General features: G+C 36.1%; 1 protein-coding gene across 8 annotated transcripts in view; it reads left to right on the forward strand.

The window, feature by feature from the left end:
* LOC131678019 (E3 ubiquitin-protein ligase HRD1) overlaps positions 1-18,120 on the forward strand; it is a 39,464-nt gene continuing 21,344 nt past the window's right edge. Inside the window, exons 1-6 of one of the 8 annotated variants that reach the window (XM_058958154.1) lie at positions 1-86; positions 357-510; positions 588-633; positions 696-941; positions 993-1,372; positions 1,429-1,808. In XM_058958154.1, the coding sequence (XP_058814137.1) occupies positions 440-510; positions 588-633; positions 696-941; positions 993-1,372; positions 1,429-1,808 (1,123 nt within the window). In that variant the 5' untranslated portion in view covers positions 1-86; positions 357-439. Of the gene's footprint in view, positions 147-174; positions 207-261; positions 511-587; positions 634-695; positions 942-992; positions 1,373-1,428; positions 1,809-18,120 lie in introns of those variants that run through there. The other 7 variants (XM_058958155.1, XM_058958148.1, XM_058958152.1 and 4 more) reach the window with 7 other exon arrangements.

The raw sequence follows: 18,120 nt of genomic DNA on the forward strand, positions 1-18,120 counted from the left end.
GTGGGATATGACACAAAAATACCTGGCATCCCTCCAGCTGACAGCTTAAACATCCCATAAAAAAAGTTTTCAAGGGTGCTCTTGATGTACGTGGAATTAAAATATAATATTTTGAAAATTTAATAAAGTGTACTCATCTTATTGCGGTGTTCTTTTTAGTGTTTCTTAATTACAATAAAAGTTGAAATAATGTTCAATGTGCATGTGTAGCTACAATTTATGATAAATGTTCAAATATATATTCATGTTTATTCTTAACAGGCTTTCAGAGTTACTAAGCTACAAATCTTGAATTGGAGAAATAGTACAAACAGTGAAATTTTTATATAATTAACATATTTTTTTTAAACTATCAGTCTGGTAATTGCAAGATATGCAAACATGCGTGCTTTGGGAATATCAGTTATTAGCCTGGCGTTGACGAGCCTGGTATTAGGGAATGCATACTACCAGAAAAAGCAGTTCTATCCATCGGTTGTTTACATTACCAAATCTAATCCGAGTATGGCGGTAAGTTCAACAGTAAAACGCTGAATACTACCTCGTTTTACAATGTACTCCCTTTTGGTTCGTATTTACATCGATAGCAGAGGAAAATATTGCCCCTTTAAACGACTTTTGCGAAAGTTCATAGTAATGCAGTAGCTAATAATATTATATCGAATCAACTTTGTTGAACCATATTTTGTTTTTAGGTAATCTATATTCAATCACTCGTGTTAGTTCTAATGCTGGGCAAGTTGATGAAAAAAGTTTTTCTGGGTACTCTACGTGCAGCGGAATTCGAACACTTGATGGAACGTTTCTGGTATGCACTAACAGAAACATGTCTAGCTTTCACCGTTTTTCGCGACGATTTCAATCCAAAATTTGTGGCCTTATTTACGGTACTATTGTTTTTGAAGTCCTTCCACTGGTTAGCAGAGGATCGTGTAGATTACGTGAGTGTTTTTAAATGAATTCTAGCATGATCATAAAGTTTTGTTTTTCAGATGGAACGAAGCCCTGTAATTGGATGGATATTTCATTTGAGGGTCGCAGGTTTACTGGCATGTCTAGGTGTGCTGGATCATCAGCTTATCTCATATGCATATCAGTCCACTATTGCTAAAGGTGCCACAGTTCAATTGGTATTTGGCTTTGAATATGCCATTCTTATGACGATGGTACTGAATACAGCCATCAAGTATATGTTTCATGCCGCAGAATTGCGCTCCGAAACTCCTTGGGAGAATAAAGCTGTGTTTTTACTGTACACTGAACTTATAATTGGGTTTATTCGAGTAGTTCTCTATGTTATCTTTGTGATATTGATGGTGAAAATCTACACGTTACCTTTATTTGCATTCCGACCAATGTACTATACAATGAGGTGAATAATATCGAAGTGTCATGAGATTTGTATGTTAATTTCTTTGTAATTATTAGGAACTTCAAAAAGGCTTTGAATGACGTAATATTATCTCGTCGTGCAATTCGAAATATGAATACGCTTTATCCAGATGCCACACAGGAGGAACTGCAATTGTCTGACAACATATGCATAATTTGTCGAGAAGATATGATTAACAGCTCAAAGAAGTTACCTTGTGGTCACATTTTTCATACTGCGTGCTTGCGATCTTGGTTCCAACGGCAGCAAACGTGTCCGACATGTCGTTTAAACATTTTAAGAACACCAATTACGACCATTCATCCTAATCCCGTTCAACCAACCGATAGCGAAATGAACAACCTTGTCAATACAAACGAAGCAAACACATCTACTGGCATCGGCGCTTCCACAACAGCGGCAGCACAGTCGACTGGTAAGACATATAACAATTTTTTTTAAATGTTAACAATAATCTACAAAGAACGACTCGAAGTTATTACAAGTAATGATAAGACTATTTTCAATTACCCATACCATAAGAAAATAGAAGAACAGTTCCAAGTATGACATAAGATGGAAATTAAGTTGGTAATAATTTATTATTTTATTATGTGGGGGGGTGGAGATAGTGTAGTTGGTAAATCAATTGCCTTGTACGCAGATTATCTGGGTTCAATTCCCAACCCCGCACATTGGGTTAGAGATTTTTCTAAAGAGATTTCTCTAACCCGACAAAGAGGCGAATGACCCTAAGATTAAAACCTCTATAATCAAAATAAAAAAAATATGTATGGCTTTCCCCGAAAACTATTACCCAGAATACTATCCCCCATAATGTACTATTTCCTTTAAATCCATTTCCTAGGATGTTTTTGCCTTTCTCATATAAAGAAAGGCTATGGCACTGTAAAAATCGACTTTTTAACCGAGGCCCGGAGGGCCGAGTATCATACACCATTCGATTCAGTTCGTCGAGATCGGCAAATGTCTGTGTGTGTATGTGTGTGTGTGTCATTTAAACTCACACAATTTTCTCAGAGATGGCTGAACCGATTTTCGCAAACTTAGTTTCATCTGAAAGGTATAACGCTCCCATAAGCTGCTATTGAATTTTTAGTTGATCCGACTTCCGGTTCCGGAGTTACGGGTTGAAGAGTGCGGTCACACAGCAAATTCCCATATAAACTGGTACCACCATAATGTTCAAATGATGAAAAACATATTAAAATTGATGTAACATTACTCTAGTTTGCGGGTCTGGATCACTAATGATCAATTAAAGCAGCTTTGACCACATTGGCCACCTATGACGGTTCATGACGCCCTCGGGGAACCCGCCAAGTTCCTAAGCTAATATCACACCCATTCCACAACGAATTCTCTACCGATTTTTACGAACTTAATTTCAAATGAAAGATACAGTAATGCCATTGACTGCTGCTGAATTTCATTCGGTTCTGACTCTTGCTTCCGGAGTTACAGGGGTGTTAGTAAGGATACACTGGAATTTCCCATATAAATCGGTACAATCGTAATACCTCAGAGGCTAAAAACTATTGAAATGGTCACCAAATTACTTCTAATCGTAGATCTAGATCACTGATTGCCAATCAAACATTCTTTGAATATATTGTCCACTATCGACGATTCCGGAAGTCCGGAATTCCGGGCATATTCCACAATTAAAGTCACATCGATTCATCGGCGATGACTGAACCGATTTTCTCAAACCAAGTCTCAAATGGAAGGCAAAATATACAGTTGAGTATTGCGTAGCCGCCCCTTCCCCCCCCCCCTCCCCACCTTGCCCTTACACCTCCCTCCTTCATCACTCCCCTCTTCTTGGATCACCCTCACGCCCAGATTTCCTTCATCCACCCCGTATACCGAAATAAGATGAAGGATTTCTGACGCATCCTCCACACCCACTCTACTAAACCCCCATTCCCTACACGTTCAAACGCAGTCCACCAACCTTTGAAAATTATAATCACATGAAGATAACATTGAACTCATGCTTATTAAGCTAATTAAATATTATTCTTTTGCCTTTCTTATATAGAAAGGTTATGCAATTGCTCCAAAAACCGACTTTCTAACCGAGGCCCGGAGGGCCGAGTCTCATATAACATTCGACTCAGTTCGCCGAGATCGCAAAATATCTGTGTGTATGTATGTGTGTATGTATGTATGTGTGTATGTGTATATGTGTATGTGTGTATGTATGTGTGTGTATGTGCGGATTTGTTAACAAAATGTCCACATCGGTTACTCGGAGATGGCTGAACCGATTTTTACAAACTAAGATTCAAATGAAAGGTATAATATTCCCATAGGTTGCTATTGAATTTCATTTTCAACCGACATCTTGTTCCGAATTACGAGTTGAAGAGTATGGTTACAAAACAAAATTTGTTCATTTTTCCAAATCGGTTTCTCGGAATTTTCTGAACCGATTTTGACAAACTTAATTTTAAATGAAAGGTCCATCAGCTGCTGTTGAATTTTGTGTGGATCCGAGTTCTGGTTCCTGAATTACAGGGTGATACGTACGATCACGCAGCAAATCCCGATTCTAACGAATTCTGCGATGAATGTAAAAAGGTGATTTTTTTTCCAAAATGTAAACACAACTGTTGAATTTGTAGATCTAGGTCCCCAACAGTCATTCAAAGTCTCTTTGGCCACACTGGCCACCATCGACGGATCCGGAAGCATCCAAAGTCAGAATAACGGTTATATTGGTTTCTCGAAAATGGCTAGATTTGCTCAACTTAGTCTCAAATGAAAGGTGTTGCGTCCCCAGAAACTGATATTAAATTCCATCTCCATCCGACTTCCAGCACCGGAGTTACGGGTTGTGGAGGTCGATCACATAGAAAACTTGGAGTCAAACCGATACCGCGATGAATGCAAAAAGGTGCTCTTATATATACTTACCAAGTGTAATAAGAATGAAAGACATTTCCATAAAGTTATATTGTACGAACCAGCTATTAAATCATAGTTTGGAAAAATGAGAAAGGCACAATTGCACCTCTAGGTGGATCAAAACAGGTTTTTTTCAATGGAGAATGCAATTTACGCACTAACCCAGTACAGTACAGTAGATTCCCTAGGATGTACCATTGCCCATTCTCCTAAAGCTCCCAATCACCGGAAAAATTTCGCTCGATAATTTTTTTATTGATTGGTCTTGGTTTGGAATCGCTTTAACAAGTATTGCAACACATATTGAATATTGCAATACTCCCGAAAAGTTTAGCATCAGATTAAATGCTGTGAACTGTCTTCGGTCAGTAAAGGTTTGTCCGGAATTTCCCTTCAAAGAGAATTTTGACAGTTGGCTTTTACGCCGTAATCATATGTTTGTCGAGATTTTTTTCGATTTCAGAGGAAATTTAATGCTCAAAAAACCTTTTCGGGAAGTGTCTAGTCTAGTTTACATATACACAGCCATCACCTGTAGCGATCCTGGAAAATTGCAGATATTCACCTACAATTTTTCTTGTCAATTAATGTTTATGGTACATATGCCCTCTCCTAGGTTGACGGGTTTGACGGTATTGCAAACATCTTCAAGCATATTTGAGCAGACACCTGCTTTAGGATGGTTATTGCATTGCGCCTCGATAGTGGTGCATCGAGGAGACCGAGAGGGCTTATGGACCTTTTTATGTTTTGTGTTTTTTCATACTCTGCACCAGTCCAAACTAACAGTCAACTAAGAGCCTGTGCACACTGGCGTGGCCGATTGGCGGGTCGCCGTGGATTGACTTTTTCTGTGGGCTGTGTTTGCAGACATTGTTCAAAAGCTTAACGGCAGTCTTTGTGAGCACGGCTCGCAGTGGAAGTCATTGTGTGTCGATTTATCGGTCGACCTCGGTAACGTGCACAGGCGCATTAAAAAATAACAGTAGAACCCTATTAGTTGTGTTGTGTTGTAATAATTGTGGTTTTTGGTACTAGTGTACAGTTGTGTGCTAGCCGTGTATCTATCTGTGTATGTGGGCGTCTGAGTATTTGTGACATGTGGACCAGGGAATGGATGCAGAACTGACTTATATGATGGAATAGTGGGTGATCCTTCTTGGGATTCGTTGGTCATTTTTTACTGGTGTTCAATTCGTGCATTCGATTCGATTCATTCGGATTGGATAAATGAAGGTACGATTGATTTACCGATGCACGTCAATGATCCATTCCCGTCCAGCATAGCATGAGAAACTTCTTAATTGTTGAAAGATTTTCATGATTCGAACACCAATCGATTTAGAAAATTGCCAGTAAAAAATTGTTATCAAATTTATCTGTGTTTTTATTAGCACACTATTGAAAAATCCATTAATCCGCAGGGAAAACATATACAATTTTCACAAATTTGCGGAACTCTTTCCTTAACACAGACCTCATCTCGACACTCATAAACGTCTTACACATTTCATCGCATGACATAAAAGGAATGTTTCTGACCGAATTAATTCACTGCCATACCTACTCTGCTGATGGAACAAGGTAGGTTATTGCTACTGCGGCTGGTAGGATCTCAGATACATCTTTCATTTGATACGAGCCATGGAAGGGGAGCGTTTCTGTGTGTTGGAAGGATTTTGCTCGCATTTCCAAGCGACGATGGCGAAACAAATGGCGAATTGCTGGTTTATGCAGTGCGTTTAGTCGTATAGGCAAGTCTCAAATCGTTTCATAGGATTCTCGTCCTGTATCACAAAACAGTTATTGGCAAATCGTCTTTATTAGGACGAATATATGTGTGTGTGTGTGTGTTAACCTTCCTATCTCCCACTAGCTGGTAGTGATTTACAGAAAAAAGATGTTTGCATGTATTTAAACATTCATGCAAATAACTTGGTTCACGGATTTAAGAAGGTGTTAGCTCAATTGACTTTCCGGTGACCCATTTCGTGTACAGTGCGACATGTTCCGAGGTCATCGTTCCATCAACTAGCCCCGCCTTACTGTAATGTTTGTATCAATTGGATTGTAACATTACAGTAAGACTTTCGATTCCATTTAAGCAGGAAATCGACGCGTATTTAGTATATTGGTTCAATTTGTTTATATAACATAACACATGTGTACTAGAAAACTTACCAGTTTTTGCAGTTTTCTACCTTCATTTCTATCTCCCATTTATGTCCCCTTTGACTCTCATCCACATTTCTTGAATTCCTGCTTATTTAAGAAAGAAAAGGGGAAATAATAAAAAAGAACCGATAGACTCCGTGTTTTCTTCAGCGCTTCCGTTTCTCCTAGTCTGGTGTCACTGCCTGTTGGACTTGTGTAAGTTGTTCCATTGGAGATCTCCAAGGAGCTGTAATTGGAGGAAGATCTGACTTCTATCCAGAAGTATCAGTTTTTCACATTAATAGATTATATGTGTACACTACAAAACAATCCCGTGTATAATGCAACCATTTTTTGAACATTTATATGTACATATACACACATAAACACATACACATATATACACACATGTATACATAAAACCGATTTAATTCACCCATCAGTGGGATGAGACACCTCTCATACATATAACTGTTGTATTATTCATTAAATTGCCAAACGCACGCAAAGCTGGCAAGCAACTATATGTGAGACAAGCACAGCCTCGAGTCTTGCACGTATAACACGTATAATAAACAGAATAAATTAAAAAACAATAACAAAACAAACCAAAAATCAAAACAATTATGAAGCAAAAAAAAGTTATTCATAAAATGGATAGAATGATTCATATAAATCAAATTAATAAAACAAATCAAATTAGCTCAAATGAAAATCAGACAATATTAAAAAAGTTATGAAATTAAGAGAGTAAACTAAATTGTTTCAAGCTAACTGTCATCCAATAACTAAAAGAACTGACTAAACCGAATTAATAAAATGAAGAAACTGAACAATATATGAACTGGGAAAAACTTACAATTTAATAAAATGATTAAACAAATGAAACAAACAACATGATTAAAACAATAAAAAAATTATTGAATTAATAAGATAAATAATATGAATAATGTGGATAACACTAACCGCCATGTTTGAAAAATGCAAAAACAACCAAGTCCATTGCAGCCGCCAGAAAATTTGTCGTCTAAGTATTGAAATTACCTTTAAATCGCATTCGCAAATAGCATTTGTTCCTAAGGGCAATTAGCACAGGCGAGTTGATTCAAACGTCAAACCATTGAAATGGCCTGACGATCTTCGTCCGCATTTTTTTGACCGGGTACTGACTCCATTCAGATATCCGAACCGGTTCTGGAATGAGTTTAACTGGGAATCAGTGAAATCGTTGCATCAACTAGTCAAGTTCAGATGGCGCTGTCGATGCTAAGTGGGAACATTTTTTTGGTAGCTCGCTCGAGTCGCGCACATACATAGTAAAATAATTGTGATGTGACGATAAAATCACTACGTCAGATTACACTATTCCAACGATATTTTTGCCTACCAACACATAACACAACAGGAGAAACGACCTACCGAGCGATTAACTTCGATTTCCTATTAAATATACTATATTTCACTGCAAAATTTTGTAAACTATGGGAGGAACGCAAAATCACTTCCGAGAGATTCGGCAGTGCTGCCACCATCCGTCCTTATTAGGACGAACATATAATGGAAAAAGAATTGATGAAGAAAATTCCGTTTATTAATTTGTATTAAGCTTGTGCTTGTCGATTCTGTATCTTTACCAGTAAATTATAATATAAGCAAATATTATTCAAATTAATAATTTACAAACTAGAAGTCTTTTGCAAAATGAATAAACGTGGCAACCATGCCACTAGGCGAAAGCCACCACAAAAAGAATGATGAAAATATTTTTATTTGTCGTATAAAAGGATGGTCTTCTATCTACACCAAAAAGTTGATTAAAGAGATCACTTTGTTTCAGTGCTTATTTGACATGAGCTGCGAAAGGAAAATGTTCGTGTGTGTACGTGGCAGAAGCGAATCGCCGGCAAGGTTCGAATCGTTTCAAAGGATTCTCGTCCCGTATCACAAAACATAGTTATCAGCAAACAGTCCTTATTAGGACGAATACATAATGGAAAAAGAATTCAATTAGAAAAATCCTTTCATTAATTTGTATTAATTGTGCGCTTGTTAATTCTGTACAATTCCCTAGTAACAAATTAGGTTTTAAAGTTGTTTTATAGCCACTCATAAAACTTATATTGCACTTGTAGCGTGCTATAAAACTTCAATTGTTACTTGGGTTACCAGTGAATCATAACATAAACAAATATTCATACATTATGCAAAAATCCCTTTTATTAGCTTGTCTTAAATCTGTGCTTGTTAATAATCAATTCTGTATCTTTATCAGTCAGTATAAAAGTAACAACAAGTAACAAGTAGTCGTGCCTTGTAGACAACCCTCTATTTTTTTGATTTATTGAATTTCCAATCTTCGAAAGCGTTGGATTAGTATCGAAAGTAATTATTGAAAAAAAAACCCTGCTTAGGGTTGCCACACCGGTTTTTGGAGACGAATTTCGTGTCTTCGTTCAGGTAAATCAGAATTCGCCCGGAAGAATCCATTGGATTATTTTGCTATTTTGCGTTGCCCTTTTCTTTACCAGGAATCGTCCAGCACACAGTCCTCATAAACATCATCATCGGGTTGCAGGCCCTAATTGTTAGACAAGTTAGGGTAGTGGATGTAGTAGAAACGTGATTGTTTCACGTCTCCCTTTATAGAGGATTTCTACGTTGAATTATTAGCGTTTTTACGTTAAATGTGTTTTTAAGTTCATTCTTTCTGTATGGTGAATTCCTGTGAAGTGAAATTGGGTGCAAATGGGTGCTTTATGCGCCATAAAGTGACACAATTTTGGTGAAAATTGATCACACATAACAGGCAATATGGCCTATTATTGCATGGTGAGCGTACACTCAAAAAAAAGTAAACGTTATGCCTATTGATTTTACACATAGATTTTTGCAATTAACGGAGGCATATAGACACTATTTGCTGGCACATAAACCTAATGTGTGTATTCACAAGAAATATTAATCTTACATTCACATTTCATAACTATTAGGCACATAAAACCCCATTCTATAATAATATGCACATATAACTTATGTGTGTGCATACATAGTTTATACAGTTGACACATAGAAGGTATGTGTGCGCGTGATAACAATAGCATTTCTTCTTCATATGAATTTTAAGCGGTTTGAAGCAAATAGAATTAACGTTTGGATTTCTTTCAGTGTATGTATATGTGGAGTGAGACCAATAATTCTCACTGCTCGCGATTGTGAGTACATTTGGCGATAGAGCGTAATTTACTAAAGCTATCCTATATAGTGATTACTGTGTCATATTAACCTTCAATTGGTGTTTTGTGAGTGTACGCACAGATTGAGGTAGACCATCTGTTCTAACTACTCACTACTTGACTCAAAGAATGGGTTCTTGTATTTCGCATACTTAAACGTAAGCCGTGAAGCTTTTATTCCACTCTAATACTGTAGTGGTAAGGGTGCTTTAGTACTAGTTCGACTATTGGTAAATTGTGTCTGCTACAGTACCAATGTAAGAATGTTGTGGTAGGTCAGTCATGTTAGGTTGAATCGCAGTCTTTCTTTCTGTGATTTGGATGACTATACTCATATAATCCCCTCTTAAGTGAGAATTGTGAGAGCTAGGCTCTAAAACCTCCGTAACCCCCAAATGCACCGTGGTAGTTTAAAATAACCTTGCGTGGGAATTCTCAAATACATACATGCATTTTTTTTGACACCATCGCATGATCGGGTTTAGCGTGAAGATCGAAATGGTATTTGTGTTTTACCTGTACCTCCAAATCCGAACAGTCTGTTATCAGAAAATGCTGGCAGATTACTCACAATCGAAAATGTAGATGTGGGTGCCGTCTACTCCAGATAATCTCAAATTGAGCTCATATCTCTCATTGTCAAGAGAGATAAATGTCCACATGTAGTGGTTTCATTGAATTGTGTTAGTGCGGTATCGGCTCCCAGGGTTATCCGTGTGAAATGAACCGTTCTTTTACTTCTGACTACGATCGACATCAGGTCTCTTTCGGATTTTAGTTATTATCGCATTGCAAATGGCGGCCCAGCAGCAAAGCGATCGTGAGTTCAACTCGGAACGAGACTTTGGTAAGACAAAGGGCGGGCTATCAAACCAATCACCCTTTGCTGGATCGTTTTCAGCTTCGACTGACGATAATTGTCAGGATGATATTCCGGACGGCATTGCGCCAAAAGGAAAGCACCATGATATGAATCGTAGGAAGAAGCTTAACCGTGCAAATGCGGACATTGGGAAAGATTCTCCACCACTGCGCAGTTGGCGTTTTCAAGTTAGGCTGGAAAATGGTGTATTCACTCCCGCTTTAAGGTACGCTTTTTTGCGAGATCTTCACAGTCATCTCTATTCTACTCCACCTAATTCATTTGTTCCCAGCTTCAGGGGCTCAGGCTTAATATTCGGAGCTCTTTGGTTTTCGCCAGAGAACGAGGAAAGTTGTGCCTGGATTAAGGGAATAATCAATGAAAAGGCTGGAGTTTACAAGTTCGTAATTGAACCATACTGCTTGTATCAAAACAAGATATCACTCAATATACCATGGGATTCTATGGAAAAGTTGAGTGATATTGATGTTTTGAATCGACTGGCAGTACAAAATGTTAATATACAAGTTCGGAAGTGGAAGATTTTGAGATCCACACCAATCAATCCAGAACATCACTTGATTTTCTGCGGTATTGATGACGAATCTCTGAACCTTCTAGCACAGCAAAAATTTCGGCTAAATTATGGTTTCCAAAAAGTTAATGCAAGGCCGCTCAGCAGAAGTCCTGCTAACTAACCATTTAGTTATCTTTTCAATACCTCTCGGGGGGTGTTGGAATGTAATTGTATGTCTTATTAGACCATGTTTGATATCCTTTTGGGGATGTCAGCTCTGAAGGTAATCTTTATTTGTCGTAATATTTTAGGCGCATACGAAAATTTCAATGCAACGAGAGAGGTTGATTATTCCTTAGGGAGTGAAGGATTAATTCTGTTTGAATGACAATATCTTCTCGGTGGTGTTGTCGTTCTGTTATCTCAATATTTCCTCGGGAGTGTTGATATATCCGCTCACTGTTTAAATAAAAATTTCAAATCCCTCCGGGGGTTGGAAGTTTTATTCCTGCTTTTGTATCACCTGCAGATCGTTTAACATCTTTCCGGGTGTGCAGAATGTTCTGTTGTAATTGTTCTGTGTCGTTATTTCCCTTACCTCTAACCTTACCACTTCCCAATCCTTCCCATCAGGGAAATGATGAAAAAGCAGATCATGGCAAGGCACAAATCTCCAATCAACATGGGGAACGTGCCCTTTGAGCCAGTCGCTACTGATTCCTGATTCCTGCAGGCCTAATTGTTAAGGAGGGCCCCTCTTGGTATTGATAAAAATTATTATAAAAGTGCCATTTGGGTTTACCTTACCCCGTTGTACCTTCGGTTCAATGGATTATTGTTCCTCACAAAGATTCTCGAAAGAAACTGAAGTGTGATTTCACTACCCGTGTTTGTTTATTGTGGAGCAGAGCAAAGCTCGCTCGGGTTATCCTTCACAGCGAGAGTGGCTGGTGCTTTTAGATTCTTCGTGGGAATGAAGGAGAGCGAAGTACTATACCCAACTACATAAATCGATAAAACTGTTAACAAATGCAAAAACATACAACTAAATGTGAACGGCACAGAAAGGTGGAGTGCAAAACATTACACTCTACGGTGAATATGAAGAAAATAAGATATTTTTCCTCCTAGTGCGACGAGCTGCATAAGAAATAAAACAGTGCATATTTGTTTTTAAGCGTTTTTTACAATAAAAAGCAATGGAAGCGCTCCAAACTTCTGTCGAGTGATCACTTCAATTCGAAATTGTAATTGATACCCATGTGTCTCTTGAAGCCTATCCCCTGCACAGTAAAACTCTACTGATGAAAGTACTACTAGAGGCGGTAACCCTACCTCTATTTGAGAGCTCAATTGGTCAAATGAGTCATCAACAACTCTTGATATATCTTTTGCCCCCTCTCTTGTATATAGAATCTTATTTCTAGTCTTAAGATAGCTGTAAAATTTTTCTTTTTTAAAAAAAATATTTCAACATTGTAACCTCCTAGTTTTAAAATATCCAAAATGTAAAAACAAAAGAATTTGGCACCGCCAAGCTAACGCATTTGTGCCTATCAAATAAACGAAATGAATAAAAAAAAACTCTTGATATACCTAAATAATCCGAAATAATCCAAAAATTTAAATTTAAAATTTAATATATTTTGTTTGCCGTTCATTGTTACATAATCCATAAAAAATCATATTCAGATACGAGATGATACCGAACCATTTTTGTCTGGGGGTCGTAGTCAAATTATGTAGCTTTTTTCGGAGATTTTCTTGCAAAGCGGCCAGGAATGGAAAAAAGATAAATACGTTTTACAGTTCTTTCAAATACGGCCTTTTATCAACATTTTCATTATAACAGCAAATTGCGTACACAACAAGCCCCTTTTATGAGGAATATAGTGTTAATAATATTGTTTTGAATTTTATGTCATGGATCATGAAGAGATGATCTCTCAGTTCACAATCTTGCAGCTACCAATTATTCTAAGAAGCATACGTTCAACTAAATTACTAAATTGTGTTTGATTGATTTCGAAGAGAAAATTTAACTCTGCTACCAATCTAAATCAACTAGTTAGCAAGATTAGCTAACTAATGTAGCAAGTTAAATCCGCATACAAAATCTTTTCGTTTTGGAGGAGCGAGCGTGAGATTTTGAACGTCGCTTCCTGAACGTAACGATTTTATTTTTATTTTTGAACTATTTACTAGAAATCAGTTACAACATTCTTGTAAAATATTTTAAGGTGTGCTAACACACCAACACAAATAAAGAATAATTCATGTTTTTATAGGATTATGAATGTTTTCGAAACCAGCATAGCGTAAAATCCAACCCCAACCCTTATTTGAAATTTGATCCATGTTTCTCATTTTTTTTTTAATTTTTGCATGGATTTTTTTTTATTTTGTTAAAATTTCATTTATCTATTTTTTCAAGTTGTTGATTGTATTTGTATTTCTACAATTTTAAATTTCTGCCTTTTTTATCTATTTCCATTCTTTTATTTTATCCATCTTTTTACGTTCCTTACTTTTGCTTTTTTCTATTGCTATCACTATCACTTACTTTTATAGTTTTTATAGTTTTTTCTCTGTTATTTCATTTTATTCACAATTTTTCGAGAAAATTCTGCTTTCTTTATTTCATTTTTCTTATTGTTTCATATTTTAATACTCTGCTTTTTATTTGTTTCTTTTTTCATTCCATCCAATTTTTAGAATTTGTCTATTTACTACATTTATTCTTATCATAGCCTTTTCTATTTCCGTTTTTTTCGTATTTTTTTGCATTTCCATAAGCAATTTTACTTATTCAAATTCATTCCAATTTGTCTTATTGTTTAATTTTTTACCTTTCTCCTATTTTCTTCCTTATGTTTTTAACTTTTCCTTTTTCGTAGTTTTATTTTTTCCCACTGATCGTTTAATATAATTTTATTTATTTCTTATACCTTTTTCTTAAGATTTTATTCGTTATTGTTATTTCTTTATTCTTTCCATTTAACCTATTTTGAAAGTACTTTTTCTGTTGACCATTTTCTTGTACGTTTATATTGATTTTTTTTATTTTCCTAAAAAAACATTTGATCTTTTTTTTAGCACTATGCGCACTTTTCCTTGATTTTACATTTAGTTCGTTATTTTAATTTATTTCAAATTTCATTGCTAGTGTTTTTCTATTCTTTAAATAATTTAATCCATTTTATTCATTTTCTTAGTGTTAATTTCTCTATTTTTTGTGTTTCTATAGTATACCATGTTGACTTTTTCCTACTATCTTTGTTTTTCATTTTGTCTGTTTGCTCCGTTTTTGTTCATTATCCAATTTTCTTTACTTTTTGTCTTTTTATCATTCCACTTTTCCAGTTTTTCAAAATTTTCCGGTTCGTCCATTTATTTTAATTTCTCTATGGTTATTTTATTCTTGTCTTTTATATACACTCCTGTAATTTTATGCATTCTTAACGTTCTATTTACTTTTTCTATTGCTTTAAATATGTCTTGTTTTAAATGTTAAATAAATTTTATTATTCTTGATTTATCGAGTTTTTCAGTTTTATGCATATTTTATATTAGTGTTTGTATTCTTTTTAGTAGTTTTTCTTTCATTTTTATTTATTCTTAAATTTTTTCTACTTTCCTGTTTTCTTTTATCAAATTTTTATAGGTTTTATTTTGGTTTTTTCTAGATTAAACATTTTTTGACAATTGACATTAATTTGTTTATTTGGTTGATTTTGTTGTTTGTAGCTCTTTTTTACATTCTTTTAATATTTAGTTTTCCTATTGTTTTTCTTTTATCTTTTGCCGTTGATCGCCGTTTAGATATTTTTAATTTTTGTAATAACTACATTTTTAATCTTTCCATTTCCGTACTTTTATAAATACTATTGACAAAAATGACGCTTTTCAAAGTCACCAAAACTGTTGAAAAGGCATTTAAAAAAAACTCCCACAGTAATGAATTTCAAACATTAACTTTTTTGTACTGTACACAGTGGTGGAGGCCCGTACGTTGGACCCCCAGGGCCCGTATTTTCTCTCTGCGGCCCTGATCAGAATTATTTATTGTTCTATATTTGGGAAATTAAGCAACTATAAAATAGATTTTGTTTTGTTCGAGAAAATCAATTCTTGTTGTTTCATTGTTTTTTGTTTCTATTCAATCCTGTTTACAGTCGCTCTTTGAGAATCGCACATACATCAGGTACCCTAACACGAGGCGTTATTAATGACATTACTGCGCAGAAATGTGATTTCTAATGATCGTGCAAAGACTCCTTTCAAGGTAAACACATTACTTCATTTTCCAGGCTGGCGTTTATTTTAACTTCTTGTAAGTACAAAATCCCCACGATTATAAGGCATTTCGTGGTAATACATTTCCTTTCAACAAAAGATTTGCTTCTATCTAGAGTGCAAAGTATGCTCGATGTGCTGAAATCACACAGATCTGCATTCTGTCAAAACCTAAATATACAGTCAATATCATTTATAATAATTCCACGACTTAATGTTTCACCTCCTGTTAGGTTGAAACAGATCACTAAACATGTCTAATTGAAAATAGTCTGAGCGTATCTCTAGTTTTTGTAGTTCCTGCACCCCGGCAATTTCTCCATCAGTTTCGTGGACCAACAAAATTCGAATCCATTGCGTACATCTAGTTAGATTCGATACTCGAATGAAGTAAATTCGTAACATCCTATTATGTGCTTACTCACCCATCGGCGTCGTGTGGTTACCTAAGAAATGATTGTGAACAACTCCTGCTTTGGGCACTTCGAAAAGAATGCATTTCACAATCCGGCCCATTTTGTTTGTTTTGGTTTGCATGCAGTTAAAAAGGCGGTAACGTTTTCGAGTGGGTTCGGACGCTAAGTAATGCATTTAACTCTGTGTCAAAATCTCTTCACTAGCGCCACGCTCGGTGATATCGCGCATTTTTTAAATCGACCGGATTTTCTACTGGCGATGAAAATATATCTTGTGTTGTACTGAGTGGGGCTCGATCACACGACGAATAATTTATGAGACCAGAAATCTTACCCCCTGCATCGCCACAACAGTGCAGCAGCGTCGCGAGAAGTCAAGATCATTCTGCTCAACAATTCTTGGAGAAAAAAAAATTGAAAGTAGGTCGCGACTTTCATTGGATTAGTTTTCGATAAAAATACACTGTAGAAAAAAATTCAGTTTTGACAAGGAAAGTTCTTTTTAAATTACTATTTTTTTCCTTGAAAGTGCCCAACTTCAAGGTAGGGCATATAATAACCTATCTTAAAACAAAATTACATCCAAATCAAAAATGGTTTTTTTTTTTTTTTGTAAATCGACTTTAAATTTTTAAGATCGATTTTTTCAGTGTGGGAGTCCATGAAGAATTTTTTCAATATTTTTATTCAAAAATTCGACTAATTTTGTAAAAATCACTCCTACAACATTTTTTGTAGGATTTGTCATTTCTAGACTATTGGCGATTTGCGGCAAAACCAAAATAAGTCATGCGACCAGGGCCGCCGAGAGGGGGGGACCGGGGTGTTTCCCCCCGGGCCCGGAGTTTTGAAAGGGGCCCGGATTTTTAACAGAAACTAAAATTTTGACAAATACTTTTTCGACCAAAATTTATTTGAGAATACAAATAAAAATTCAATATCTTGTATATGAAGTAACTAGAATGGCGAAAATTCTAAACTCCTGCATATTTGATATCAACTATGTTTATACCAACGTAAATCTCGCATCGATACAAGATCAGACTCGAGCGGGCATAGCGGAATTTGTACATTGAATGTCACGTACGCTGCTCAGCTGGGTTCGAATCCCAACCCCGCACACAGGAATAGAGATTTGTTATAGGAAAATTCCTAACCTGAATGAAGAAGCGAATGACCTTAAGGTTGAAATGTCTATAATCGAAACAAAAATATGATCAGACTCGTAAGGGTTAAACAATTAAATGGTTTGATTGGAAGTCATGGTTGTCTTCAAATTTCGCCAATTTGAAATCGATTTTTTTGATTTATTGAATTTCCAATCTCCGAAAGCGCTGGATCAGTATCGAGAGTAATTATTGAAAGAAACAAACCCTGCTTAGAGTTGCCACACCGGTTTTTTGAGGCGAATTCCATGGCTTCGTTCAGGTAAATCCGAATTCGCCCGGAAGAATCCATTGGATTATTTTGCAATTTTGCGTTGCCCTTTTCTTTACCAGGAATCATCCAGCACCCAGTCCTCATAAACATCATCTTCGGGTTGCAGGCTCTAATTGTTAAGAAGGGCCCCTCTTGGCGTTGACAAATATTATTTTAAAAATGCCATTTGGGTTTACTTTACCCCATTGAACTTTCGCTTCAATGGATTAATGTTCCTCACAAAGATTCTCGAAAGAAACTGAAGTGGGATTTCACACCCCGTGTTTGTTTACTGAGGAGCAGAGCAAAGCTCGTTTGGGTTATCCTTCACATCGAGAATGGTTGGTGCTTTTGGATTCCTTGTGAATATCCGAGAAGGCGATTCACTACATCCAACTAAATCAGCAAAACTGTTGACAAATGCAAAAAATACAACTAAATGTGAACGGCACAGAAAGGTGAAGTGCTTTACCAAAACATTACACTCTACGGTGAATGTGAAGAAAATAAGATATTTTCCTCCTAGTGCTACGAGCTACATAAGAAATAAAACAGTGCATATTTATTTATTCTGAAGCGTTTTATACAATAAAAAGCAATGGAAGCGCTCCAAAATTCTGTCGAGTGATCACTTTAATTCGAATTGATTTCAACGCATACCCATGTGTCTCTTGAAGTCTATCCCGTGCTCAGTAAAATTCTGCTGGTCAAAGTACCACTAGAGGCGGTAACTCTACCTCTATTTTAGAGCTCAATTGGTCAAATGAGTCATCAAAAACTCTTGATATACCAAAAGAATTCGAAATTAATCCAAAAATTTAAATTTAAAATTTAATATATATGGTTTGCCAATCATTGATACAAAATCTATAAAAATCATATTCAGATACGAGATGCTACCGAAACATTTTTGTAAA

The sequence above is a fragment of the Topomyia yanbarensis genome, chromosome 1 (genome assembly GCF_030247195.1).
Source record: "Topomyia yanbarensis strain Yona2022 chromosome 1, ASM3024719v1, whole genome shotgun sequence".
Taxonomy (NCBI): domain Eukaryota; kingdom Metazoa; phylum Arthropoda; class Insecta; order Diptera; family Culicidae; genus Topomyia; species Topomyia yanbarensis.